Source organism: Dipodomys spectabilis, unplaced genomic scaffold, assembly GCF_019054845.1.
Source record: "Dipodomys spectabilis isolate Male_0828 unplaced genomic scaffold, ASM1905484v1 ptg000096l, whole genome shotgun sequence".
Lineage (NCBI taxonomy): Eukaryota > Metazoa > Chordata > Mammalia > Rodentia > Heteromyidae > Dipodomys > Dipodomys spectabilis.
In genome coordinates, this window is record NW_024870773.1 from 2,574,659 (window position 1) to 2,601,874 (window position 27,216).

The following is a 27,216-nucleotide window of genomic DNA, read 5'->3' on the forward strand; positions in this document are numbered from 1 at the left end:
ATGCCCGGCCCCGCAGCCTGGGCACCGCCGCTGCTGCTCTTGGGCCCGGGACCGGCCGCCTGCGTCTGGACCCGCGCCTGGATCCCGGCCGCCAGAGCGTGGATCCCGGCCGCCCGCGCCTGGGCCCCGGCCGCCCGAGCGTGGACCCGCGCCTGGACCCCGGCCGCCCGCGTCTGGACCCCGGCCGCCCCACCGCCTCGGCCGGGGCAGCCGGGCGGCGTGGGCCTGGCGCGGGCGCTGGGACGGTGGGCCGGGGCCTCCGGCGTCCCCCGGAATGCGGCGCTCGTCCCACGTCCCGCCCCGTGCCCTCCGCGCGCCCGGCTGCAGACCGGCCCGGCCGCCGAGGCCGGGGACATCGCAGACGCCTCGCGGCGGCGCTCGGAAGCCCGGAGGCTTCTGGGGCTGGTGCGTCCCGAGCGCGGAAGGCTGTCAGGTAGGAGCCGCGAGCGAGGGCGCGCGGGGCACGGCCGTCGTCGGGGCAGGAGCGCCGGCACCGCCGAGGAGGGGCCCGCGCTGGGGGCTGGGGTCTGGGCCTAGGCTCTGGGGTCTGGAGCCTGGGCTCTGGGCCTGGGCTCTGGGATCTGGAGCCTGGGGTCTGGGTCTGGGCCTGAGCTCTGGGCCTGGGCTCTGGGGTTTGAAGCCTGGGGTCTGGGGTCTGGGCCTGGGGTCTGACTCCTGGCCCCAACTTCACGGTCAAACCTGCCCGAGGTCGTTTTCTACCACTGCATGCTACCTTCTTCATTTTACTGGTTTATACTACTACAAAAACAAACAAACAAACACACAGCCGATGCCCCGGTGGCTCACGTCTGTAATCCTAGCTACTCAGCTAAAATTTGAGGATGGAGGTTCAAAACCAGCCTGGGAAGGAAAGTCCTGGAGAGTCTTATCTCCAATTAACCAACCAAAGTGGAAAGTGGAGCAGTGGCTCAAGTGGTATAGAGTGTTAGCCCTGAGCAAAAAAGCTCAGAGACAGTGCTTAGGCCCCGAATTCAAGCCCTAGGATGGGTACCAAAAATTAAAAATTAGAGTTAGGAAAGCTTATTTGGCAGTCGACAGGCTATCTGTCACCTTGTTAAATAGTGACCAGTCAACCGTGGGCCTGCCCCTGCAGGGAGAAATTAAATTGTAACCCAACTTATCATGATGCAGTAATTTATGTAATAAAGAAATCAGGTGATTGGTTCTAGAAACAGCATCCAAATAAAATACGTTGTACAGCTCATTTTAACCCTAATTGGATTGATGCTTAAATGTAAGGACTAGTACCCAGAGCTAGAGTTTTGAAAGTCTTATGAATCTTCATGAAGATAGGCTGCACTCTGCTATGTGGCTATGCAGTCAAGCAGAACCCTCCCCCCCCCCCCCCAGGCCACCGTGGGAAGGAACACCAAGGAAGTCATAACTGGAGAGAAAACCCAAAATCCCAGTGAAAACTTTGAAAGAGGGCCTGTGGAGGTTGTCCTGTCCCAGTCCGATGTGAGAGAGCCCACTCATAACTCGTCCTCCCAGGGAGAGGTAGGACCTGGGGACAAGTTCCTCTGCAGAGGAGGACCCCAGGGCCCACGGCCCACTGCTGTGGCAGGATAACTTCACCCCTGGTGTGTATTGAGGTGTAAAGGGAGTCAGTAACCTTAACCATTGGATTGTGGTTGCAGATTTTGATGGAAAAGGGGAACCTTTCCTCTGCTGTCTTTAAAGACTCTGAGATGGTGGTCTTCATGGCACTGGGATGCTGAGGCAAGCTGCATCTCATTCCTGGTCCTGACTCCTTCGTTCGTGTGTGTGTGTGTGTGTGTGTGTGTGTGTGTGTCTGTCTGTCTGTTGGTCTGTGTGTTGCAAAGTCTGGAGTCCCGAGGGAGAGGAATAGATGGAATTCTGCCAGGCTCAGATACAATCTAAACACTAGATGCCCAGAATGGGAGAAGTCTGTGGGGAAACCCATTTTTCTGTTTTTAAAACTAAGATGTAGTGGTTTTCAGGTCTTGCTTATCCATGACCTTTGTCCCTGTGACCTGTTACCTGTCCCTACATGTCCTGCCAGACAGAATGCCTTAAGACCTCTGCTTTCAGTGTCAGAACCATATTGGGCTGTACTGGTGAAATATTGAGCATAAAATCTGAAAAATAAGCCAGGCACCAGTGGCTCACACCTGTAATCCTAGCTACTCAGGAGGCTGAGATCTGAGGATCTCAGTTCAAGGCCAGCCTGGGCAGAAAAGTCCCTGTGAGACTCTTATCTCCAAGTAACCACTCAAAACCTGGAAGCGGAGCTGTGGTTCAACATGGTAGAAAGCTCACCTTGAGCAAAAGAGCTCAGGGACAGCACCCAGGCCTTGAGTTCAAGGTTCAAGCCCTTCAACCAACCCCTGAAGTTATCTGAAAAATAGTCCTAAAGCTGGTACATTAATTTCTTTCTTACATTTTTTTCTCCCAAAATGTATCATAAGCTGGCCTTGCACTTGCTTGAGACCATCTTACCTCCCAGGTGCTAGGATTTTTATTTTTAAACAGGTAACCAATACATGTTCTATTTTTAAGACATCTGATGAGAAATCCTTTTTTTTTAATTGGTCATGGGGCTTGAACTCAGGGCCTGGGCACTGACCCTGGGCTTTTTCACTCAAGGCTTGCGTAGACCCACAGCACCACTTCTGGTTTTCTGGTGGATTATTGGAGATAAGAGTCTCATAAAGTTTTTCCTGCCCAGGCTGGCGTGAAGCCATGATCCTCAGATTTCAGCCTCCTGAGTAGTTAGGACTACAGGTGTGAGCCACCAGTGCCTAGCTGAGAAATTCTTTCTAAAGTTAAGTTTTCCTCAGAAGTCATATTTATGGGGCTGGGAAGGTGGCTCAGTGGTAGAGTGCTTACCTCACATGCATGAGGCCCTGGGTTCGATTCCTCAGCATCACATAAGCAGAAAAAGCCGGAAGTGGCACTGTGGCTCAAGTGGTAGGGTGCTAGCCTTGAGCTGAAGAGCTGGGGGACAGCACCCAGGCCCAGAGTTCAGGCCCCATGACCGACAAAAAAAACCAAATAATAAAAATAAAAAAAATAGTTAAAAAAAAAAGAAGTCATATTTATGCCTAACCTTAAAGTCACTCTGAATGAGAGATTTAGGGGAAATGGGTGTCACTGTTTCTAAAAAATTTTAAGTGAGGCAAATTCTTTTTTGGTGGTACTGGAGTTTGAACTCAGCCAGAATTGTGCTTGCTAGGCAGGTGCTTCTACCTCTAGCCGTGCCCTCCAGTGAGGCATATTTGTACATTCTACAGTATATAGATTTTCATACCTTTATTTTACCTTTTGTGGTACTGGGGATTGAACTCAGGGCCTTGGGAACACTCTACCGCTTAAGCTCCCAAGGCTTCAACTTTGTAATCACTGGGAAGTATTTGGTACTGGGCAGCCTCTGAAATGCTGCACAGCCGTTGTGTGGCAGCATCTGTTTTTCTTTGTGTCTTTAAGTAGACTCCCAAAAACGAAGAAGACCAGAAATTTCAGCAGTAGTTTGTTAATTTTTAGAGAACCCACAAGTCCTTTTCCCAAAGTGTGGGTGTGTATTTGAGTAATGTATTTGAGTAATGACCTTTCCATCCAACTTCAGCAATTTGCTGGGTCTGCAGCCCAAACAGTATGGTAAGGAAACTTTTATGTGAAGTAATTTGTGTCAGAAACTTGAAGACCAGAGTCTGTTGTTTGAAATGTCAGCAGAACAAGGTGTGCATGGTTTGCATGTCTCCCAGGAGGGCCTGCTGCTGCCCCGACCCTGCTCCTTGGATTGCAACTATCTGCTTATCCTTGGCCTGCAGAGACACCTGGAGCCCTTTTGCATGGATAACTCTTCCTCTTATCGTTTTGGCCACTAGGAACCTTGGGAGGAGCAGGGTGTGCACTTGCCTGACAGGAGGTCTTTGGTGAGGCTTGCCCTGTTTGTGGCAGATAGGAGGCCTCGGTGGGTGTAGCCCTCCTGGTGAGCAGTGGGCCTCTGGACACTGTCCCTGCACAAGAAGAGGTGACCAGCGAGGAGGTCCCAAGAGGCTGCTTCTCCCTTGAGTTACGAACAAGGGTTGTGTGGTCTGAGAGCTGACCATTCTTGCAAGCTACTGTCTTTCTACACTATTTTTCAGAGTTTGTGGCTTTCACAAAGATCATGTAAACAGAGCAAGGAATGGATGGGACAGTGCTTGGATTGCTGGGGCCCCAGGCTTAGCCAGGGCCTGAGGGATGGGGAGGAGAAGGCTCTGGAGTGGGAGCCGCCCTAGGGAGTCCAATATATCCATGCGTGTATCCATGGGCTACAGATCCTGTGTCAGAAAACTGTAACACTCTCTTGCTGAGCTGTCAGTTGTGGTTGGTTGAACTTGACCAAGGGTAAAATGCACTTCAGAACACTGAAGAAACAGGATGTGCACTAAATAAATGTGAGGGGCTAGCTCAGGGTGAACGCAGGCCTGAATGCTGTCTCTGAGCTTTTTCACTCAAGGCCCGCTGAGCTATACTTCTACCTCCTACTTTTCAGTCAATTGGAGATGAGTCTCATGGATTCCTCTCCCCCTCCTGCCTTTTCTCAGCCTGGAGCCCTCTGGTCTTTCACTTAGCAGGGTCCAGGGCAGGAGGAAGAAAGCCTTGGCCACTGAGGCACCTCCCCTCTGCTGCGAGTATGAGTGAGCACACACCCCTCTCTCCACCTCCCCTCTGCTGCCAGTGTGAGTGAGCACACACCCCTCCCTGCCACCTCCCCTCTGCTGCAAGTGTGAGCACACACCCTCTCTCCTACCTCCCCTCTGCTGCGAGTATGAGCACACACACCTTTTTCCTACCTCCCCTCTGCTGCCAGTGTGAGCACACACCCTCTCTCCTACCTCTCCTCTGCTGCAAGTGTGAGCACATATACCCCTTTCCCACCTCCCCTCTGCTGCCAGTGTGAGTGAGCACACACCCTTCTCTCCTACCTTCCCTCTGCTGCAAGTGTGAGCACACACACCTCTCCCATATCCCCTCTGCTGCAAGTGTGAGTACACACCCCTGCCACCTCCCCGCTGCTGCAAGTGTGAGTACACACCCCTCCTACCTCCCCTCTGCTGCGAGTGTGAGCATGTACCCTCCCTTGCAGCTGCTGTTGGGTTTCTGGCTGTGTCCAGTGTGGTCACCATGTCTGCCCCCTTCTTCCTCGGGAAGATCATCGATGTCATCTATACCGACCCCGCTGTGGACCACGGCCGCAGCCTGACCAGCCTCTGCCTGGGCCTTGCCGGCGTGTTTCTGTGTGGCGCTGCTGCCAATGCCGTCCGTGTCTACCTCATGCAGTCTTCAGGTCAGTCTCTTGGGGGATAAGCCACCTCAGACATGCAGAGGCCCCCAGGGATCTGGGGACCTCTCACCTCAGACATGCAGAGACCCCCGGGGGGCTGGGGGACCTTACACCTCACTACTTCAGGATCTGGTATCTCCCTCTCTTCTGGCATCCAGTGTTTGGCCGGATAGTATGGATTACCTTCCTGGGTCAGACTTCTCAATTCTTTTGTGTAGATAGGGTTAACCCATGGAGAAGACCCCACATCTACCTTACAAGAGGTTTCACAGGCACTAGCCATGGGTTAGAGTCCTGGACTTCCACAAGGATGTGTTCATCTGCCTGTACCATGCAGCAAGGGTGGGCTGCAATGTCTGTCCCTCTGGAGAGGCCTGTGAGCAGCAGGTGGCCCTCTCGGTGCGGAGTGAGGCCAGGGCACTCAGCCCGAGCCCACCTGGCTGGGCCAGTGCAGAACAGGGCTGCCAGGATTGAATAAAGCAACTCTTGGAAAGTAACGTTGTAAAAGTTCTTGGTAACTCATACTCTGTAAAGGTCTCCGAGTCCTGATGTGTTCATTTTACCACATCTCTTCTCTTTGGCATCCATAGTCTGTAACTTGGTTAACTGTATCTTGGTGCTGACCGAGGTGAGGCTGCTGGCATGCAGGGCCAGCCACCGTCCCACCGCTGAGACCCCGGTAGCAGGCACGCCGCTCGGGGGCTTCCACCCAGGCCAGGTGGCTGGTGAGTGGGCAGCCGCCCCGCTGGGTCCACCCAGAAGTGAACCAGGAGCCCTCTTGTGTGTTCCACAGGTCAGCGCATCGTGAACAGGCTGCGCACGTCGCTCTTCTCCTCCATTCTGAGGCAGGAGGTTGCTTTCTTTGACAAGACCCGCACAGGAGAACTGATTAACCGCCTCTCCTCAGACACTGCACTGCTGGGGCGCTCCGTGACAGAAAACCTCTCAGATGGGCTCAGGGCTGGGGCCCAGGCCTCGGTTGGCATCGGCATGATGGTACGTCCACCTCCTTCCTCCGTGCTTTCTAGTTGGGAATCCTGAGCCAGGACTTGGAAGTGTGGAAAGATTCATGGCAAGCTATTTCTGTCTTTCTGTAAGTTCTGGAGGCTGGGCATAAGGCTTGCCTTTCCTGCTTGGCCTCCCGGGCTGTTTCTTTCCATAATGGCCTTTGCTTGGTCCCAGGCTTTCTGAGGATTGTGGGCCCAGGGAGTTTAGGCATCAAGAGCATCTTGATTCAGGCCTGGAGAGCTCCAGCTGCAGCCCCCGCCACTCCAGAGGCAGAACAGGCCCGCCAGGTGTGGTTGTTCATGTCTGTAACCCTAACTACCCTAGGAGATGTAGATAGGAGGGTCATGTTCTGAGGCTCTCTTCAAAAACATGAGACCTCTAAGGAACAACCTACAGCTAAAAAGACTTGGGGCATGGCCCAAGTGGTAGAGAACCTGCCTGGAAGCAAAGGCCCTCTGAGTTCAGACCTCAGTACCATCAAAGAGAGAAGGAGGGAGAGGAAAGAAAACAAAACAGAAGAAGCTTCAAGTCAGATAGAGGAGCCCTGTGGGTGTCTCGCAGTGGGACAGAGGAACAGAGATCCCATCTCCTCCTTGTGCAGGCTATGCTCCTGCAAGGCGGGTGGGGTGGGGTGTCTCTGAGCCACCATGGTCTTCCTCCCTCCACCAAGTGGCTCAGTGTCTTCTCTGTGGCAACAGCATGAGCTGGGAATGCAATCTAGTCTTCACTGTTCATATTCAAAAAGTAAAAGCTGGGAATGCAATCTAGTCTTCACTGTTCATATTCAAAAAGTAAAAGCTGGGAATGCAATCTAGTCTTCACTGTTCATATTCAAAAAGTGAAAGGAAGCAGACAGGGTTAATTTGGATATTTTATTTGACCCAGGGTATGCAAAATATTTCAGCATGCAATTGATTAAAATGAGTAATGAACCAGATTTGGTGTGCACTACAGAGGCTGAGGGAGGAAAACAGTGGCCTTAAGACCAGTGCGGGCCACATAGTAAGACTCCAATTTAAAAAAAAATTACTAGAGCAACATTTTCCAGTGCCCTCTTCATATTGTGATTTCAAAGCCTGGTGTATATTTTACACTTGTAGACATCTCAGGCTGGATGCACAATTTCATTAGAAATTCTTGATTTGCTAAAGTTTACAACTGTGAAACAGTTTGCTATACCCAAGTTTTCAGGCAGAGTTAAGTTGGCCAGTAAATGAGTGAAGTATTGGTTTTTAAATTTAAAGTAAGCAAAAGTAAGTAAAAATTCAGCTTCTCTATCAGACCCCCCCACATTTCAGTGTAGTTTTGCACTGGTGGGCTGCATCTCCTGTAACCTTTTCATGAGTAAGAAAGCTAGGATCTTGTGCGGCAAAAGCCTGGGGCAGAAGGGCCTGGTGAGTCTCTCTGCTAGGGATGGAAGGCAGCTTTGAAATCTCATTTTCCTAGCTAGGAAGGAAAGAAACCTCTGGAAGACTTTCTCTGAACTCAACTCTTTTTTCCCAACATGAACAGGTCTAGATGTCAGGAAAAGCCTACCCTAGAGGAACTTCTCATAGCAGTGAGTGATAATTCAGTATGTACTAATATGTCCGGTTTGCAGGGCCCCATTACGGCCAGCTGAGGTTACCAGGGCCAGGTATCACAGACAGGGAGCTCAAAGAGCAGAAATCCAAGGCCATTCTGGGCTTTTCTTGGCTTACAGGTAGCTGGCGGGCATCTTACTTTGTAGTAGTGTGGGTAGTGAGGAGAATGTTCTTTGTGGGGATTCCCTACAGTCCATGGCCCACCTTCACTTTATTCACCCTTAGCTATTTCTTTAAGAGCTGTCTGTACTCGCAGTCTCCGTGGCCGTTGGCATGAGCTTGTAAATTTGGGGATATCCATACCCACCCATTGGTGGCATCACTGAGGTAGGCACCTCGATCAAGGAGAAACTGAAGGTAGCTTTGTTTCCCTGTAGCCTGGGCCTGACATCACAAGAACCTAATTCTGCCCATACCCCATGAACTACACTGGCAGTTCATGGGCACTGCATTCCTCCTTCCCTTCCTACTCATGAAGACCTGTTTTTGTTGTTGCAGATGCTTCATTCCAGTCTAGGATGGAGCATTAGTAGCCAGGTTCTTCATTTAGCCTAGAGGCAGAGTAGAGGGCCAGGGCCGCCAGAGGAAGCTCACCGTGACCAGGGGTGGTTCTTGGGACTGCCTGCCCTAATGTACAGTACACATCACATGACCTCTCCCAGGGGGTCATCGCGGTGCCCTAGAGAACATCCTCACTGTGGCTCATCCCCAGTCACAGCTGCTGCTCCTGGGAAGGGCCCAGCAGTTTCCTGCCTCCAGGCCTCTTTTCATTTGCTCTTTCCCCTTGGTAGAGAGGCCTATGAGACTAGGTCAACCTGAAGTTGTTCTCTCTTTTCCTTGTGTATTATCTGACTCATGAATCATGTACCAACAGTTGTTTCTCAAGTGCCTGGACAGTACTTGCTTTGTGCTGGCACTCAGATTATTTGTAGTTCAGTGGTAGAGCACTTGCCTAGCATGCATAGAGTTCTGGGTTCAATCTCCAACACCAAGAAAGAAAAAGTCAAAAAGAAGCTGGGAACTAATGGCTTATGCCTGGAATCCTAGCTACTCAGGAGCCTAAGATCTGATTCAAAGCCAACCCCTGGAAGAAAAGTCCATGAGACACTTATCTCCAGTTAACTAGCCTAAAGCCAAAAGTGGGGTTGTGGTTCAAGGGTAAAATGCTGGCCTTGAGAGAAAACTCTGGCAGAGCAAGTCCCTAAGTTCAAAGCCAGGAATTGGAAGAAAAAAAAAAAAAAGAGGGAAGGAAGGAGGGAAGGAAGGAGAGATAAATATTTGGTTTATCCATTCATCAGTTTTCACTGCAGGCTGTAGTGCTTTTGTACTACTGGTTATTTTAACATGTTGAAGAATCCCTAGTACCACTTAAAACAATTGCCAAGTTGACAGAATTCCTCTCTGATACTTCTTGAAGCTGGTTCTTGTGTGAAATCATGGCAGTTGTTAGAAGTTCTGAACAAGACACAGACCCACAAGCTCCAGGCTGCTGGGCCATGGAAAAAGCCCCCCCACCCCCCACCCCCATCCTTCTAGAGTGTCTCTGGGCTGCCCTCTGAGGTGGCCTTGATGGCTCCTTGGAGTTAGTCCTTTTGGTGTGGGACATGTTGCTCTGGTCATAGGAGCATGAGTGTTCCAGACTTGAGTTTAGAATCCCTGGTATGGTCTGAGATGCTTGTCCTTCACCCTATGCTGTTGAACAATGTGGTCTGGCAATGTAAGGTTGATCTGAGGGTGAGTCATTTCCATCTTGTCTTCAGCAGCTCACTGCTGTGCTGTTCTCTATAGTATGCTACATATTCTTGAGGCTTTAAGAAGATCACAGCTGATCTGAAAAGTTGTGCCCAAACAGGAGGTATGCAGCTCGGAGTTGCCTCCCAGCTCGCCTTTGCCAATGCCCAGGGGTGGTGGGAATGGTGTGCCTCGGGCTGGGAAGGTGGCTCAGTGGTCGAGTGCTTGCCTCACATGCATGAGGCCCTAGGTTCGATTCCTCAGCACCACAAAAGCAGAAAAAGCCAGAAGTGGTACTGTAGTTCAAGTGGTAGAGCGCTAGCCTTGAGCTGAAGGGCTGAGGAACAGCGCCCAGGCCCAAAGTTCAGGACCCATGACAGACAAAAAAAAAAAAGAATGGTGTGCATCTCCACATGACACTCTTGACTGGTTTTTTTGGGCAGTTTTTTGTCTCACCTAGTCTGGCCACCTTTGTTCTGAGTGTGGTGCCTCCGATGTCCATCCTGGCCGTGATTTATGGACGATATCTACGGAAGCTGTCCAAAGCCACACAGGACTCGTTGGCTCAAGCTACACAGGTAATGGCTTTTCTGAACATGTTCCTTCTGGGCAGGGGCAAAGCCACAGGGCAGAAATGGGATGTGTGGCTGCTGAAATGCCTTCCTTTCAAACCCCAGAGCCAGAAAACAAACCACAACAGTGCCTTCCTTTCTTCATGTTAGAGTCCATGGTCCAGACAAGACGTACTTCACCTCTGAGACCAGTTCTCACTAGAGTGGGTCCCCTCTCCCCAGAGCTGCACCAACTTCCTGCTGCCCCTGGTAGGACAAGCAAAAGTAGCTTGGAAATGGTTTCCAGACAACCATTTCCTTCATTGATACATATATAAAGGTAGCTTTGTGGTACCATTCAATTCTATCTTTTTACAAACTAAAGGTTGAAGTGGCACCATGGCTCTTAAGTGGTAGAGCACTAGCCCTGAGCAAAAGAGATCAGGGACATTGCCCAGGCCCTGAGTTCAAGCCCAAAAACCAGCAAAAAATAAATGGAATAAAAACTGAAGGTATCATTGTTATGTTGCAAAAACTATATTTGTGCATCACTAAAAAATGTGCAAGTAAGTTGAGCACATCTGTAATCACAGCTACTCAAGAGGCTGAGGCAGGAGGACCCACTGAGCACAGAGTTCTAGACCAATCTGGACAGCACAGCGAGTTAGACCTCATTTCAAACACACACACAAAAAGTGAAAATATTATTTAAAAAAAAGAGACAAAACCATGATCTGCTTTTCTCTGCATAAACATTTCTCTTGTTTTGTTTTGTCTTTGTTTTATTTTTAGTAGTAGTGGGGTTTGAACTTAAGGCCTTGTACTTGCTAGACAGGTGTTCTGCCACTTGAGCCATGCCCCTAGCCCTTGTATAAACATTTCTACCTCTGCTGCCCTGTTCATGTCTACACATCTATCTGTCTGCCCTTCTGCCTGTCTGCCTACTTGCCTATCTTATCTGCCACTTATTATATCTACCCACCTGTTGTCATCATCATCTACCATCCGTATCTACCATCTATATCTATTGTCATCAATTATTATTTAAATCTATTCCTCTGTACCTACTCACCTATCACCTGTATCATTTATATCTACCCACCTTTCTGTCATCTGTCTCCTATAACTGCTTATATCTATTCTCTGTCTGTATCTATAATCTATTATGTTTGTCCCCATCATCATCTCTGCCTATAAGCTGTCATTGTCTCTTCTACGTGTGCATACTTAAATATATATTTTTGTGTGTGTGTGTTAATAGAATTTTTGGTGTATTCTGCTTTGTAGCCGTCTTCTGATTTAGTTGTTTTATGAGTTTTCCATAGATGTGCATTAAATGGTAGTCAGATTTTAATTTTGCTTGTGGATTGAAGTGTGATGCCCTTCTTCTGTGTGTTTGCTCTCCTCAAGCTAGCTGAGGAACGCATTGGAAATGTAAGAACTGTCCGGGCATTTGGGAAGGAGACGACAGAAGTAGACAAGTATGCTGGTGGAGTAGACCATGTGCTACAGCTAGCAAGGAAGGAGGCCTTTGCTCGGGCCGGCTTCTTTGGAGCAGTAAGTGGATAATTCTTGATGGTGTAAGTAGTATGGTTGTGAGGAGAAATGGAAAAGTATGTGTGATTAGGGGGAAAGCAGTATGTGCTAAGTGCAGGCACTGGTCTTTAGGGAGGGGCTGGGAAGCTCTGTGAGCTTCTGCTGCAGGACAGTCACATGGCTCTCAGCTCTGCTGCAGGACAGTCACATGGCTCTCAGCTCTGCTGCAGGACAGTCACATGGCTCTCAGCTCTGCTGCAGGACAGCCATGCAGCTCTCAGCTCTGCTGCAGGACAGCCACGCGGCTCTCTGCTCTCCTGCAGGACAACCACGCGGCTCTTGGCTCTGCTGCAGAACAGCCTCGCGGCTCTTGGCTCTCCTGCTGCAGGACAGCCATGCAGGTTCTCAGCCCTACATGGACCTCAGAGGCTGAGGCAGCATCAGGTGTTGGACAGGCCTCCTGATACAAGCCAACTTGACAAAACCTGTAGAAGAGTAGGCAACTTTGGTACTTTTCCAGAAGGAAATACCAGCTAGGCACTATTGCCTCATACTGTTGCCTAGCTACTCAAGACGCTGAGATCTGGGTATCATGGTTCAAAGACAGCCTGGGCAAGAAAGTACCTAAGACTTGTATCTCCAGTGTACCCTCAAAAAGCCAGAAATGGAACTGTGGCCAAGTAGTAGAGCTTTATCCTTGAATAAAAAAGCTCAGGGAAAGCATCTAGGCCCTGAGTTCAAGCTCCAGGACTGGCATTTTAACAAACAAAAGAAATCTCAGAAATTGGTCACAAGGTATTCAACTAGGACCCTGAATAGAAAATGGCCCTACAGACAAGTTCACAGTGTGTCCGAACTGGAAAGAGCCTCAGAGGTGGCTAAGTCATTGCCATTACTGACAGCAGCCTGGGGAAGGCACTGGCCAGAGACAAGCAGGGCGCTGAGGCAGGCTGCTGGCCTCAGCATAGAGAACACTCCACTACAAGTGAACACAGCAGGTTCTTGTCCATTTCCTCTCAGTATAGAAGAACTTTAATTTTTTTCCTTTGCAGGCTGAATGGATTGGGTAAAATAGGCTCTGAGTGCCTGAGTAGCTAGATTTCCATGATATGAGATTACTTCCTTCGCTGTTACAAATATTTCAAAACTTTTTTAACATGCAGATGAACTTTAATATCGAGCAAAGGAAGCCAGAGGCCTCACTCATGCATTTGCACCTGACAAGTCTCTAGTTGCACCTGACTCCCGTGTTTCCTTCACCCAACAGGCCGGCCTCTCCGGGAACCTGATTGTGCTGGCGGTCCTGTACAAGGGAGGTCTGCTGATGGACACCGCCCACATGACAGTGGGTGAACTCTCTTCCTTCCTAATGTATGCTTTCTGGGTTGGATTAAGCATTGGAGGTATATAATTTAAGTTGGGTTGGGATGCATATTAAAAATCAGGTTTTCAACTGAACAAATGTTTCTTACATAGTTGTGCTGGGCTTAAAAAAAAAAAAAGATTCCAGGCACCAGTGACTCATGCCTGTAATCCTAGCTATTTGGGAGGTTGAGATCTGAAGATCATAGTTTAAAGCCAGCCTGGGCAGGAAAGTCCATGAAACTCTTATCTCCAATTAAACATGGAAAAAGTTAGAAGTGGAGTTGTGGTTCAAGAGGTAGAGTGCTACCTTTGAGCAGAAAAGCTCATGGACAGCGCCCAGCCCTCTTGCAACTCAGTGTTACTTAGAAACTACATTTCTTTCACTTGATGTGCAGATTGAGGAGGAGGGGGTAGAAGGGGAGGAGGAAGGAGTAGGAGGAAGGGTTGAGCAAGGTGGTCACACACTCAGTGGTTTCATTATTAGCAAGTCACTGGAGAATAAAATTTCTTTCATATGAAGTCATACTCAAATGAGCAATACAAATATTTATAAATTGTGAAGTCTATGGAACAGAATTGCTTGCTTTTCTTTAAAGCCTTTGTGTGTGTATGAGGGTCCTGAGGCTTGAACTCAGGATTGGGCACTGTCCCTGAGCCTTTTTGCCCAAGGCTAGCACTCCACCACTGGAGCCACAGCTCCACTTCCAGCCTTTTAGGTAGTTCATTGGAAATAAAAGTCTCACAGATTTTCCTGCCTAGGCTGACTTCCAACCACAGTCCTCAGATATCAGCCTTTTGAATAGCTAGGATTACAGATGTGAGCCACTGGCACCCTACTTTAGTGTGGATCTTTTTTGTTGTTGGAGGTGGTGCTGGTGGGGTGTGTTTATGGGTGTGCTCAGGCGCACACGTGCCTAGGGATAGAAGCCAAGGCTTGTATATACTAACAAGTGTTTGACTGTTGAGCTACATCTCCAACCCTATGGGTCTGTTTTGTACTTGGTGCATTTTAAATTCAACTAAACTAATGCCTGAGACTATAAATATAAAGGTCCATGTGAGTATGAGAACTTCACTGCAGCATCTTCCCTCAGGAAGGACGCCACTCATCCAGGCATGAGGACAGTGTAAATCTTTTTTATATTTTACATAATTTTTGGCTTATATCAGTCACATAGGTGAGGAATTTAATTGTATACCTTGCATTATTGTCCATGTGTCATAAAAAGGATAGTTGGATAGTTGGATAGCTTTTTTTTGGGGGGGTCCGGTCATCGGGCCTGAACTCTGGGCCTGGGCGCTGTCCCTCAGCTCTTCAGCTCAAGGCTAGCACTCTACCACTTGAGCCACAGCGCCACTTCCAGCTTTTTTCTTTTTGCTTATGTGCTGAGGAATCGAACCCAGGGTCTCATGCATGCAAGGCAAGCGCTCTACCACTGAGCCACCTTCCCAGCCCTAACCTTTTTTTTTTGGTTGGGGGGGAGAAGGTGTGGAGGCAGGGTCATGCCTACACTCAGGGCCTGGACACTGTCCCTCAGGTCTTTAGCTCAAGGCTAGCACTCTACCACTTGAGCCACAGCACCACTTCCAGCTTTTTCTGCTTACGTGGTGCTAAGGAATCGAACCCAGGGCCTTATACATGCAAGGCAAGCACTCTACCAGTGAGCTATCTTCCCAGCCCAGTTGGATAGCTTTTTAAAGGTTTTTTATTAGCCTATATTGGTTGTCCAAGGATTTCATTTGTGACATTCTGACATTGGCATTCATGCATGTAATCCCATCAATTCACTCCTCCTCTCCCTAATTTCTCCCTTCTTACAGCAGTTTCAACAGATCTCCTTTTCTTTTTCACATATGCATATGAAGTACTTCATATTCCCACTCCTTCGCCCTTCCCATCCACCTTCCCACCTGAGGGCAGATGTTTCAATGTAAGTTCTCATACTTCATACAGATCATTGCACTTACAGTATTGAGTCATTTATTAAATCATGATTCAACAGTAACTAAATGAGATTGGCATAACCTCTCTCTTTTTTTAAGAGCAGACTTTGTATTTGTTCATTTCTTGAATTTGAAGTTCTCTCTGAGGATGTCCTCAGTCTAGGACTCTTTGCTATTGGCCCTAACCCCTGCACAACTACAGACTGCAGTACAGGTTTGCCCTCCCAGTAACTCTACAGAGGGCTGTCTGCTCACCTAATGTCATCAGTCTCCTTAATGAGGTTGATTTGGGGCTCTTCACAAAGGCTCCTCACTCACAGGCATGGTGGGAAGGAGGATGACAGGCAGAGTTGAATCTTGAGCACATCTGAGCTGCTGCCTCAGCAAGGAAAGAACCACAGCATTGAAATATTTGTATCCCTGTTATGATAAGCTTACATCTCACAACACTGTGTTTTTCATGGTGGACTTCGTCTGTGGTATCCAACTCATTCACTGCTGCTCAGCTAACTATATCTTTCATAAATTAGAAATCTACACCACTGGGAGGAGAAGCTAAAGGAAAACTGGGCGTAAGAGGGAAATGTGAGAGTATAAGACAGAAGGAAAAGCAAGTATCAATTCCTGGGCATCTGCCTCAACTCCTTCCAGAAAGGAGCAAATTTTCGCATTGAAAACACATTGCTGTCTTCACTCCTGGTGCGGGGAGGACAATCAGTGGTCTTTCCTGGTTTTGTTGATAGATGCCAAGTCTTCTCATCCTCAGGTCTGAGCTCTTTTTACTCTGAGCTGATGAAAGGTCTGGGCGCCGGCGGGAGGCTCTGGGAACTGCTAGAGAGACAGCCACAGCTCCCTTTCAATGGTGAGTCTCAGATAGGAATGTTCTTTCCTGGGATTGAATGATGCTAGCCTTCGAGAGTCAGACCAGCACCTGTCCTGCCTCTGAAGGGACCAGCTATACAAATGTGGTTCATGCACGTTGTAGAGGAAGAAGCCTGTGAAAAAAAGGTAATAAGCTGTGATGGCTACTGGGATGCTACTTACTGTAGGCCCACCTTGTGGAAGCATGGTGCTGACCACATCTTTGCTGTTAAGGCCCCTTTAGCCAGTGGTTACCAGCCAGGGCAGGACAGAAGCAAGAATGGGACAGGGCACAAATGGGAGGCCCATCCAGACAGATCCTCCTTAGTGATTTATGTCTGTAAGGGACGGTGTGGAAGGCAACAATGTACTATAGACAAGGCTCTCGGTGTGGAAGGAGAGAATCTACTATAGACAAGGCTCTCAGTGTAGAAGGAGAGAATCTACTATATACAATGCATTTGGTGTGGAAGGAGAGAATCTACTATAGACAAGGCTCTCGGGGCAGCGTGGAGATGCTGACACTGAGCGGTCTGTCACCTCCTGGCTGGTGACAGGTGGTGGGTTGGGGCTGCAGCACTCTCATAGCTCAGCGCTCCTCAGTTTGGCAGCCCTCAGAGGCCCACCTTCTCCCGCATGACAGAAACCAGTGCACAGAGCCCCGCAAGAAGACAGGCATGTCTCCCATGGTCCAGAGCAAGTTTGCACCAGGGCACAGCAGACCTCTGGCCTCATGGCTGTCATACAGTGCTCCCTTGTCCATCACTGTGCTTCCAAAATGTTTTTTTTGGTGTAGATAAGATCATCCTGATCAGCAGCTACTTGAGAGAAATGGCACCAGGAAAGGCTCCTGGGGTGCCGCCAGGCTGCCCTGTGGCAGACCCTAACTCCTCGCTGGAGTAGCCCATGGCCTGTGGCTTGCAGTGTCTTTAGAAAAGTTCCAGTGCTGAGGTCAGGGTTGGAAGATCAAACAGGACTGCACACAGTGTGCTCTGCACAAGGCAGATGGAGGGTCGGCCCTTGCCTGCTCCTGGGGTGCTGTACAGCGCCCCCTCTGTCAGGGTTCTCCCTGCTCCCAGGATGCTGGGGGCACTGTGTGACTTCTGCCTTGTGTGGTTTGTTTCCTGTACCTCAGAGGGGGCCACTCTAAGTGAGAAGAGCTTCCAGGGTGCATTGGAGTTTAAGAACGTACACTTCGCCTATCCAGCTCGCCCAGAGGTGCCTGTGTTTCAAGACTTCAGCCTCTCCATCCCAGCAGGCTCTGTGACGGCGCTGGTCGGCTCCAGCGGTTCCGGCAAATCCACAGTTGTCTCACTTTTGCTGCGGCTGTATGACCCTGTTTCTGGTAAGGGGCTCAGCATCCCATGGGCAGGGGTGCTCCTGAACTGACCTGCCTGTCTGGAGAGGCCAGTAGCCTTTGCCAGTGCCAACGGCTACTGCCCAGGAAAACTGTGTGTGTGTGTGTGTGTGTGTGTGTGTGTGTGTGTGTGTGTGTGTGTGTGTGTGTGTGTGTGTGTGTGTGTGTGTGTGTGTGTGTGTGTGTGTGTGTGTGTGTGTGTGTGTGTGTGTGTCCTCACGTTGCAGGGACCTGCCAGAGACTGTAGTGTGTGTGTGTGTGTCCTCACATTGCAGGGACCTGCCAGTGCCAACGGCTACTGCCCAGGAAGACTCTGTGTGTGTGTGTGTGTGCGCGTGTGTGCGTGTGTGTGTGGTCTTGAACTCAGGGCCTGAAGACTCTGTGTGTGTGTGTGTGTGGTCTTGAACTCAGGGCCTGAAGACTCTGTGTGTGTGTGTGTGTGGTCTTGAACTCAGGGCCTGAAGACGTGTGTGTGTGTGGGGGGGGGGGGGGGGGGCTACTGCCCAGGAAGACTCTGTGTGTGTGTGTGTGTGCGTGTGTGTGTGGTCTTGAACTCAGGGCCTGAAGACTCTGTGTGTGTGTGTGTGTGTGTGTGGTCTTGAACTCAGGGCCTGAAGACGTGTGTGTGTGTGTGTGTGTGTGTGTGTGTGGGCTACTGCCCAGGAAGACTCTGTGTGTGTGTGTGTGTGCGTGTGTGTGTGGTCTTGAACTCAGGGCCTGAAGACTCTGTGTGTGTGTGTGTGTGGTCTTGAACTCAGGGCCTGAAGACTCTGTGTGTGTGTGTGTGTGTGGTCTTGAACTCAGGGCCTGAAGACGTGTGTGTGTGTGTGTGTGTGTGTGTGTGTGTGTGTGTGTGTGTGGTCTTGAACGCAGGGCCTGGGAGCTGTCCCTAAGCTTTTTATTCAAAGTTAGCCCTCTACTTCTTGAGCCACAGCTCCACTTCTTGCTTTTTGGTGGTTAATTGGAGAGTGTCTCATGGACTCTCCTGCCTGGGCTGGCTTTGAACTGGAATCCTCATATCTCAGCCTCTTAGTAGCTAGGATCACAGGCATGAGCCACTGGTGGTGCTTGGTGTGTGATTGACTCTTAAGGACACAGCTTGCCTCAAATTTTAGGGAGCTTTTTATGGCTTGAATCCTGCCACTTCAAGTACAGAACTCGGCCACTTCTCCATGTTCACAGCTCCTCCATAGGTGTTCCCTGCTGGTAGGAAGGTGGCAAGGCTGTGCGCAGAGTACTCAGCACTGCCCAGCTGTGACCAGGGCACCCAGCAGTGCCCCACATTGCCCACCAGTGCCCGGGGTGCCCAGCAGCCCAGAGAAGGTGCCTGTGTGCTGTGGAGCATTCCTTGTATAGCACAGCTGACTGGACTGGAGTGTTGCTCTCTGTCCACGTGCTTGCTGTGGGAGCCTGGAAAAACATTGTGCTTTTATCCTGGAACCACTTAGCTGTTGTAGTTAATGCTAGGCAGGCACTTTACCACTGAGCCATATCCCCAGCCCTGATAATATTTTCAATCTTTGAAACCAAGCATGTGGAATTGTCTCCCTCAGCCTTTCTGAGTTTCTTGAGTCACTGGCCCAGACAGTGAGTGACCTCTGCTTCCCTCCACAGGGTCAGTCAGTCTCGATGGCTATGACATCCGCCAGCTAAACCCAGTCTGGCTGAGATCCAAGATTGGGACAGTAAGCCAGGTAACCAGAGAGGATTCCCTCTCACCTCACCCTTCCTTTAGCCTACTTTCATTTGCTTGTTTGGTTTTAATTCAGAGCTATGTACTTGCTAGGCAGATGCTCTGCCACTCCAGTCAAGCTACCAGCCCTATTTTTTTCTCTTGATCCCCACACTTTTCGATAGAGAAGGATGAAGTTTATCAGATGTGTTAAACTCTTCTCACATAAAAGTTTTTTCTGTTTTCTGATGCTCAGCATATTACCAGCTAAACCACTGGCTTTTTCTCCAGAGTGGAACTGGTATTTCTTTGCAACACAGATAATTGAGTAGATGCAAAGAAAAATCAATCTCCATGGCCCTTCTCTGATCCCATGTCCATCACCAGCCACAGCTATTATCCTGCATGGTGGCCTAAGGTATTGCAAGCAAATGTCTCTTGGGAGCTAGGGCACCTGGCAGGGAAGTTGCAGATTCTAAAGCAGAACCTTACTGCAATGGAAAATAACTCCCTCTCTCCTCTCTCTCTCTCTCTCTCTCTCTCTCTCCCCCCCTCCATCCCCGTGTGTATGTATGTATGTGCTGATACTGGGGCTTGAACTCAGGGCCAGGGATATCTTCCTTAACATTTATGTTCAAGGCTTGCACTTTACCATTTGAGTCACACCTCCATTTCTGGCTTGGAGACTGGAGATTAAAGGTCTTAAGGATTTGTTCTGCCCAAGCTGGCTTCAAACTCTGGTTCTCAGATCTCAACCTCCTGAGTAGCTAGGATTATAAGAGTGAGCTACCGGTTCCCAGCTATCCTTTTGATGAGGCTGTTCCCTATCCCATGTGGGACAGGGAAGCTTGGTCACAGCCAGGTTTGTTATCACATGGTAGGCTCAGCAGACACAGTGTATCCACCTGCTTCGGGCCTTTCTCTGATAGGTATTCCCTTGTGCGTGAGTGCAGTGAAAGGAGCTGGCTAACATCAGCAAGTGGGCACTGTTTGCTTCCTTTCGGAATTTCATGGTCCCACCTGACTTGTGTGTGTCTCAAAATAGTAGCTGGAAGCAGATTCTTGGTGGAAGGCAGGTAGCTGGACTTGAGCCTTCAGGGTTTGGGAGCCTAAAGGAAGGCCCAGGTGTTTGACACTTTTTTTTTTTTCAGGTAAGAGGTAGGTTTATTCATTCTTCTGGCTGGCACCAGGCCATGTTGGCCCTCCACGTGGCTGGGAAAGACCTGGGAGAGAGAGAGCTGGGAAAGAGAGAGAGAAAGCACTGGGAAAGAGAGAGCTAGGAAAGAGGTGGGAAAGAGAGCTGGGAAAAAGAGAGAAAAAGAGAGAGCTGCGAAAGAGCTGAGAAGGAAAGAGCTGAGAGCGGTTTGACACTCTTAACCTGGGCCAATCCCTTCAGGGTTCTTCTGTGATGTCTCCTTCTCCCAGGCATGGTGAGGAATGGAGATGGCCAGATCAGCCCTGGTCATAGTAAATTAAGAATATTTAGACCTCTCTTGGGTAAGCTGATAAAGGAGGACACAGCCCAGCAAAGAGCCCCTTCCCTTGGGACAGTGGCAGTCATTCTTAGTCCAAGTTCTGCATTTACAGTGATTGCTCGAAATCTGCCCTGGAATTTGTGACAAGCTTGTTTTATCTCCACCTTGTAGGAACCGGTGTTGTTTTCCTGCTCCATTGCTGAGAACATCGCCTATGGTGCGGCTAGCCCTTCCTCTGTCACAGCCCAGCAGGTGGAGAGGGTGGCGGAAGTGGCCAATGCCGCCTCCTTCATCCGGAGCTTCCCCCAGGGCTTCCACACTGTGGTTGGGGAGAAGGGCATCCTCCTCTCGGGTACGTTCTGTTTTGTTTTGCCTATTTTTGGGGGTTTTTTTGGGTCGGTCATGGGGCTTGAACTCTGGACCTGGGTGCTGGCCCTCAGCTCTTCAGCTCAAGGCGAGCGCTCTACCACTTGAGCTACAACGCCACTTCCGGTTTTCTGGTGGTTTATTGGAGATAGGAGTCTCACGGTCTCTCCTGCCCGGGCTGGCTTTGAACCGTGATCCTCAGATCTCAGCCTCCAGAGTAGCTAGGACTACAGGCGTGAGCCACCAGTACCCGGCATCTTGTTTTGCCTATTTTTGTGGGGTGAACGCTTGTCCCTGGAGGGCTTTATTCCAGGGAGCTCTCCACACATTTCCAAAATCCATCATTCCCTGTGGATACGGTTTTCATCCAGAGTGGAAAAGTAACCTCATCACTTTCTGAAATCTCCTGTGATGTGGACAATACCTGTTTACTTTCTACCAAAAACTGCCTCTAAGCAGTATCCAGAAACAGCAAGCATTTTTCTCACCTCCAGAAACTCTAGAGAATTATAGAGAGACAGATCAGACAACATGGGCAGGTGCCTCTTCACACTCTGACCCCCATGCTGCAAGTTTGGGAGAAAGGCTTCTTTGCACCTCCCTCGTGATGGTGCCTGTGTGAGGGCAGAGTTCATTGAACATCTGGGGGTATGCTGCCTACCAGGTGCTGTAGCGATATTCCACAAGCAAACAAAAATGCTCTTCTCGTCAAAAGTGAGATTGGACTTCCAGGTCAGGAGGTGTGAGTCTTGGACAATTCCAAGTGCACCTGGCTTAGAGTCTCTGGAGGGAGAGGGGAAATAAAGAGTAGACTTGCAGGCCACAAGTCTGTGTCTCCACACTCCCCACTCATTCTCTTGTGAGTGGAAGTAGAGGTAAAAAGAGGAGGGGATTTGGGTGGCCACCAGCTTCATGCGTGCGTGTGCATGTGCGTGCGTGCGTGCGTGCGTGTGTGTGTGTGTGTGTGTGTGTGTGTGTGTGTGTATGTGTGTGTGTTGGAGTACTCCCAGGTTGGAGAGCAGGCACCGTGGGAGAGGAATGATTGGGGACCAAAGTGGCCACAGGAAGCATTGGAAGTGCATACCCTAGCCTTTCCTAGAGCCCTGGGCTCCCACACTCGAGTGCTGTACCAAAACCTTGCATTCTCTTCAGGTTCCTTGTTACCTTCATCTGGACATTCTGTTAAGAGGAGGCACACAGCCGAGCACCAGTGGCTCACGCCTGTAATCCTAGTTACTCAGGAGGCTGAGATCTGAGGATCCAGGTTCAAAGTCAGCCCGGGCAGTAAAGTCCAGTGAGACTCTTATCTCTGATAAACCACTCAGAAAACTGGAAGTGGCACTGTGACTCAAGTGGTAGAGCGCTAGCCTTGAGCCGAAGAGCTGAGGGACAGCACCCAGGCCCAGAGTTCAAGCCCCATGACCAACCAAAAAAAAAGAGGAGGCATACAACTTATGCCAGATGTGTAATTTTTCACATTGTTTCAGGGACATGCTGTGCTACTCACTAGCTAGGTAATCTAGACGTGCCGCCCTTGGACCTCAGTGTTCCATCTGTAAAATGGGAGTTATAGGGTCTGCCTTAAGGCATTTTTTTGAAAGACTGAAAAACATAGCATGTGCATTTACGTGGTCAGGCTTGCTCACTCAGTAGTAGTCCTTGCCCAGCGTGGACAAGGACCTAGGTTCAATTTCCCCCAAACACACACAAACACATTTACAAAATGCTTGGCATATAAGAAATCTCAGTAAATGTTAGCTATGATAATAATTATTAATTTTGAGATTATTGGTTAAAAATGTAATATTTCTCCTCTGCCATTCATAATCCATCACTAGCTAAAAGAAGCTGTCTTTAAATTATTGTATCTTATCAGAAAAGCCTCTCCTGAGTATTAGTAGAGCCTATCCCAGAGTATTTTTGTTAAGCTTTTTTTTTTTTTTTGTCAGGGGGACAGAAACAGAGGATTGCGATTGCCCGTGCTCTGCTTAAGGTAAACCTGAAGCAATCCAGCTGATGTTTTTAACTGGGAACCTATAACTTTAACATACAGGCTCTTGTGGGTGGAGGAGAAGGGTGGCATATGGCTGACAATCGTAAAAGATAAGGTAGGAGTTCCCCATTTAATGAGTATATCTTGGGTATTGGGAGCCCCATATTGTAGGGTTGTGATCAGAGGGAGGAAAGTTTTAACATGGACTTTTCATCAAGAAACAGACTGATTATTATTAACTCATACTATCAAAACAGTACCATGTATGTGCATTTTTGTCTAATTTAGTAGTGCAAATTTGAAGCAGTCAGCGAGAATTCTGGAAGGAGAGGGAAGAGTTTTCCATACTGAAAATCAGACAGTCTGGTTTTTTTTTTTGTTTTTTGGGGTTTTTTTGGTCAGTTGTGGGGCTTGAACTCTGGGCCTGAACACTGTCCCTCAGCTCTTCAGCTCAAGGCTAGTGCTCCACCACTTGAGCCATAGCACCACTTCCAGTTTTCTGGTAGTTAATTAGAGATAAGTGTCTCACGGACTTTCCTGCCTGGGCTAGTTTTGAACCTCTATCCTCAGATCTCAGCCTCCTGAGTAGCTAGGAGTACAGGCATAAGCCACCGGCGCCCAGCTGTAGACATTCTATTTTTAAGGTCATGATACCTTCCCCCTCATTATATGAATTTTTTAAGACAGCTTTATTGAAGCATTATTTTCATGCCATAAAATTCAACCATTTTAAGAATGTGTTTCAGTGACTATTAGTAAATTTACTATCATCTGTCTCCATAATCTAGCTTCTGAACATTTCTTTTTTAGTGCTGGTCCTGGAGCTTGAACTCAGGGCCTGGGCTCTGTCCCTGAGCTTCTTTTTGCTAATGAGCTAATGACTTGAAATTGTCCCCAGCATTTTTATCATGTGTTTGTCCCAGGCACTTAAGAGTTTGTGTTTTTCTTTGTTAAAACTGAATAATAATCCACATGCTATACTTTCCTAATTCGCATGTTGTTCAGTGAACTGCGTATATGGTATGTTAGTGTGCCCCTCAAACCATGTGCCGTGGAGCACCCCAGGCAAGGCCTTCCTCTCCTGTTCCTCCCCTGTTGGTCCCAGGCTCTTCTGCTCTTGACTTGCCTGCTTCAGACGCTTTATGCAGATGCTGCACAGACTTGGCTGCTTTCATGCAACACAGTGTTTGCCATGCTCAGCAACCTGGTACCGTGTGTCAGAATGTCACTGCTTATTGCCAAGAATTTATGTCTTTCAAATGAGGTCATTTCTTTTTTCCCCTTCTTCAGAACCCAAAAATTCTACTCCTGGATGAAGCAACCAGGTGAGATGTCTCTGACACAGTCTGTGTGAGCGTGTTAGAGGCCCCTCAGTGACAAGTCCGTGTGAGCATATTAGAGGCCCCACAGTGAGATGTCTCAGTGACATGTCCATGTTAGTGTATTAGAGGCCCCTCAGCAAGGATGTCTCCTGTGTGTTAGAGGCACCCCCGTTATGTACATAATCATTGACATGTGTGGCTAAAGGGAATCTCTACCACATGTGTGACTGTGTTAGAGGATGTCTTATATTTACAGTTGTTCTAACCATGTTCTCCCTTTACCAGAACTGTAAATCTCCCCTTCAAGGCGGTACAATAGAAAATGTGTTCCCCTACATGTCACTAGTGACAGGAGGGCAGTGGCAGTCAGGTCATGAGGGGTTTGAGCTCAGGGTCAGGCCTACCCTGATTGGTCCAGATCGGCGGCAGTCAGCACTCCTGTGGTGAGCCTTTGTGGCCCAATTTCAGCATAAATATATAGACAAACATGCTCCACGCTACCTTTTTACAGCATCCTCAGATACAGCAGTGGAATTTCAATCAGAGGAGACACTGCTCAGTGTGGGATAGGAGGCATGTGAGCAAATGGTATGCATGACACTGACCGCTTTGCCTCCTATCATATGTGACCTGTCCGTGACAGTGCACTAGATGCTGAGAATGAGCACCTGGTCCAGGAGGCTCTGGATCGACTGATGGAGGGAAGAACCGTGCTAATCATTGCCCACCGTCTGTCCACCATTAAGAATGCTAACCTCATTGCTGTTCTCAACCAAGGAAAAATCATTGAACATGGGAAGCATGAAGAACTGCTTTCAAAACCAGATGGCATATACAGAAAACTAATGAACAAGCAGAATCCTATATCAGCATAAAGAAGCAGCTGCTGCAGAGGCCTGGGGTGCATGGCCTGTCATCCCAGGGGGGCTTGCCAGTTTGAGGCCAGCCTAGGCTACAGAGCAAGATTCCAACTTAAAAAAAAAATCTTAGAGATTGTATGCAATCTGTGAATTATTCACAGATTATTGAAACATGCCTATTTCCCCAAAGAACGTAAACTATTGTTTCAAAATATACTGTCTTTAAGACATCTTTATTCATAGTCTTAATAATTGTAACTTTGTAAACATCTATAGCACTGAAGGTATTTTTAGGTCTTATAGTTTTTATCTTGGAACATTTTAATACATCATGACACCTCATTTTCTTATGCCTGCTGTAATAGATTGAAGCTGGCAACTTTTAAAAGGGCATTATAAATAAAGCCTCATTATTGAAGGCTGGTTTACCATTCACTGGGGCTCACCTACCTAGGGCCTACTTTTTCTGGCAGAGTAATGAGAAGTAAAGATGTAAGCCCGGATTGTGTCCCAAGCAGCTCACAACAGGAACTACATAACATACCAGCAGCAACAGTGAATTGGTCAGATGGAGAAGGGGCTGTCGGTCCCTTTGCCTCAGTGTCTTCAGAGATACAGGATCCTGTGGGCGATGGACAAGTTTAAGTATGTGCAGTTCCCAACGTTTTGGCAGGTAAAAGTCTGCATTTACAAAGGGAAGAATCTCCACCCTTTGAATGGGAAAGCTTTTTTTCCTTTATTCACATATTTGTTTCTATGACTACTTTGGGGAACCAAGGCATAAATAAACCAGTATTATTAAGAAAGATGGATAAAAATGAATTTTTCAAAGTTGCTGGAGGCATGTATTCTGAAAATTTCTGCTTAAAAACCCAGTTTTTACAATTTTTTTGAAATTTCATTGTATCTGGATACAAGCGCCAATTTTTAGCCTTAAGACATGTGAGGATAGCTGCTACGTCCTTACTACTGTGGCCCTGACTTTTAGGACATTAATGTCCTAAAAGGACATTAGAAACTTCTTCTGCTTCACACTTCGTAAAGGTCTGAGTGCTGCAGACTTGCTTTTGCCTCCAGAACAGCACTTTCTTGTACTAACGATGCTGGAGCCTTAGGGAGACTTGGTTGGTGCCTATGCCATGCCCTTAAGGCCCGCTGTCCCTGACTACACTGGAAGAAACTACGATTTCATGGGACTAATGGAGTTTTACATTTTATTCTACAGGAGGGAGTGTATTAATGAGTTAAAAGGATTCAATGGGTGAGTGAGCATAGTGATTTTTAATTTTTTTTCTCTTTGTGCCCGTACCAAGGATTGAAGTCTCAGCTTCATCAGTCATGACTGGCATATACAACTTGAGCCATATCTCCAGTCTGGCATTTTACTAATTGGAGGTGTAATCTCAAGGACTTTTCTGCCTGGGCTGGTTCTGACCTTTAATCCTTCAACTCTTAGCCTCCTGGGTAATCAGTTACAGGTGTGACCCACTGATGCCTAGTGTGTAATGTTTAGTAAATACCACATCTGTGACAAGCATTTTAAGAAGCTGTGTTGTGTGTGTGTGTATGTGTTGGGCTTGAACTCAGGTCCTGAGAACTTGAAGTTTGTGCTCTATCACTAGAGCCACAATTTTACTTTGGGCTTTTTAGTGGCTCATTGGAGGTAAGAGTCTCACAGCCTTTCCTTACTAGGCTGGCTTTGAACTGCAGTCCCCAAATCTCAGCCTTCTGAGGAGCTAGGAGTACAGGCGTGATCCACTGGTACCTGTATTTATATAGTTTTGCCATTATAGTGTGGTTTTTGGAAGGCAAACTAAATACAGCTAGTCTGGGGGGAATCCCTTTGTTCCACAGACATATGTACAACATTGAATTTGATCACTCTATTTTGTTTTCTAATGTAAGATTATTTGTGTCTAACATTTTTTATCACTGATTAAAATTTATAATGAACTTTATCTATGACTGTCCCTTCTTACGAGTTTCATACCATATTATTTCTTATTGGAATTTGCTATGGAGATTTGGGAATAAAGAAACAATTTAACAAAAGCAAGTAGGGATCACAGCTGGAACCCCTTCCTCCTAGTGGGAGATAGCTGGGTCCCCAGTGTTTGCTGTCTAGTTGTTTCACTTAGCAGCCACCTTTGCCAGGGACCAGGAGCTGATGACAGGACTCAGGACTCCCCTTAAAGCGCTTCTAGTATTGAGGGGTGGGGTGGGGTGGGGGAGAGAGTTAGGCAAAATTAGTAACAATAGTCAAATGCTACAAAAGTGC

At 48.3% G+C, this 27,216-nt stretch overlaps 1 protein-coding gene across 1 annotated transcript; it reads left to right on the top strand.

The window, feature by feature from the left end:
* Abcb10 (ATP binding cassette subfamily B member 10) lies at positions 1 to 25,772 on the top strand. Its single transcript, XM_042686192.1, has 13 exons — positions 1 to 433; positions 5,117 to 5,317; positions 6,108 to 6,310; positions 10,080 to 10,214; positions 11,598 to 11,744; positions 12,991 to 13,126; positions 15,799 to 15,894; positions 17,029 to 17,238; positions 18,865 to 18,944; positions 20,569 to 20,749; positions 22,713 to 22,756; positions 24,047 to 24,081; positions 24,722 to 25,772. The coding sequence occupies exons 1-13, from the start codon at positions 1 to 3 to the stop codon at positions 24,951 to 24,953; spliced, it is 2,133 nt and encodes a 710-aa protein (XP_042542126.1). The 3' UTR covers positions 24,954 to 25,772.
* The last annotated feature ends 1,444 nt before the right edge of the window (positions 25,773 to 27,216 follow it).

Coding starts and splice junctions, on each gene's coding strand:
- Abcb10 (XM_042686192.1), top strand. CDS start 1: ATGCCCGGCCCCGCAGCCTGGGCACCGCCGCTGCTGCTCTTGGGCCCG. Junction 6,311..10,079: donor CGGTTGGCATCGGCATGATG/GTACGTCCACCT, acceptor TTTTTTGGGCAG/TTTTTTGTCTCACCTAGTCT. Junction 22,757..24,046: donor TTGCCCGTGCTCTGCTTAAG/GTAAACCTGAAG, acceptor CCCCTTCTTCAG/AACCCAAAAATTCTACTCCT.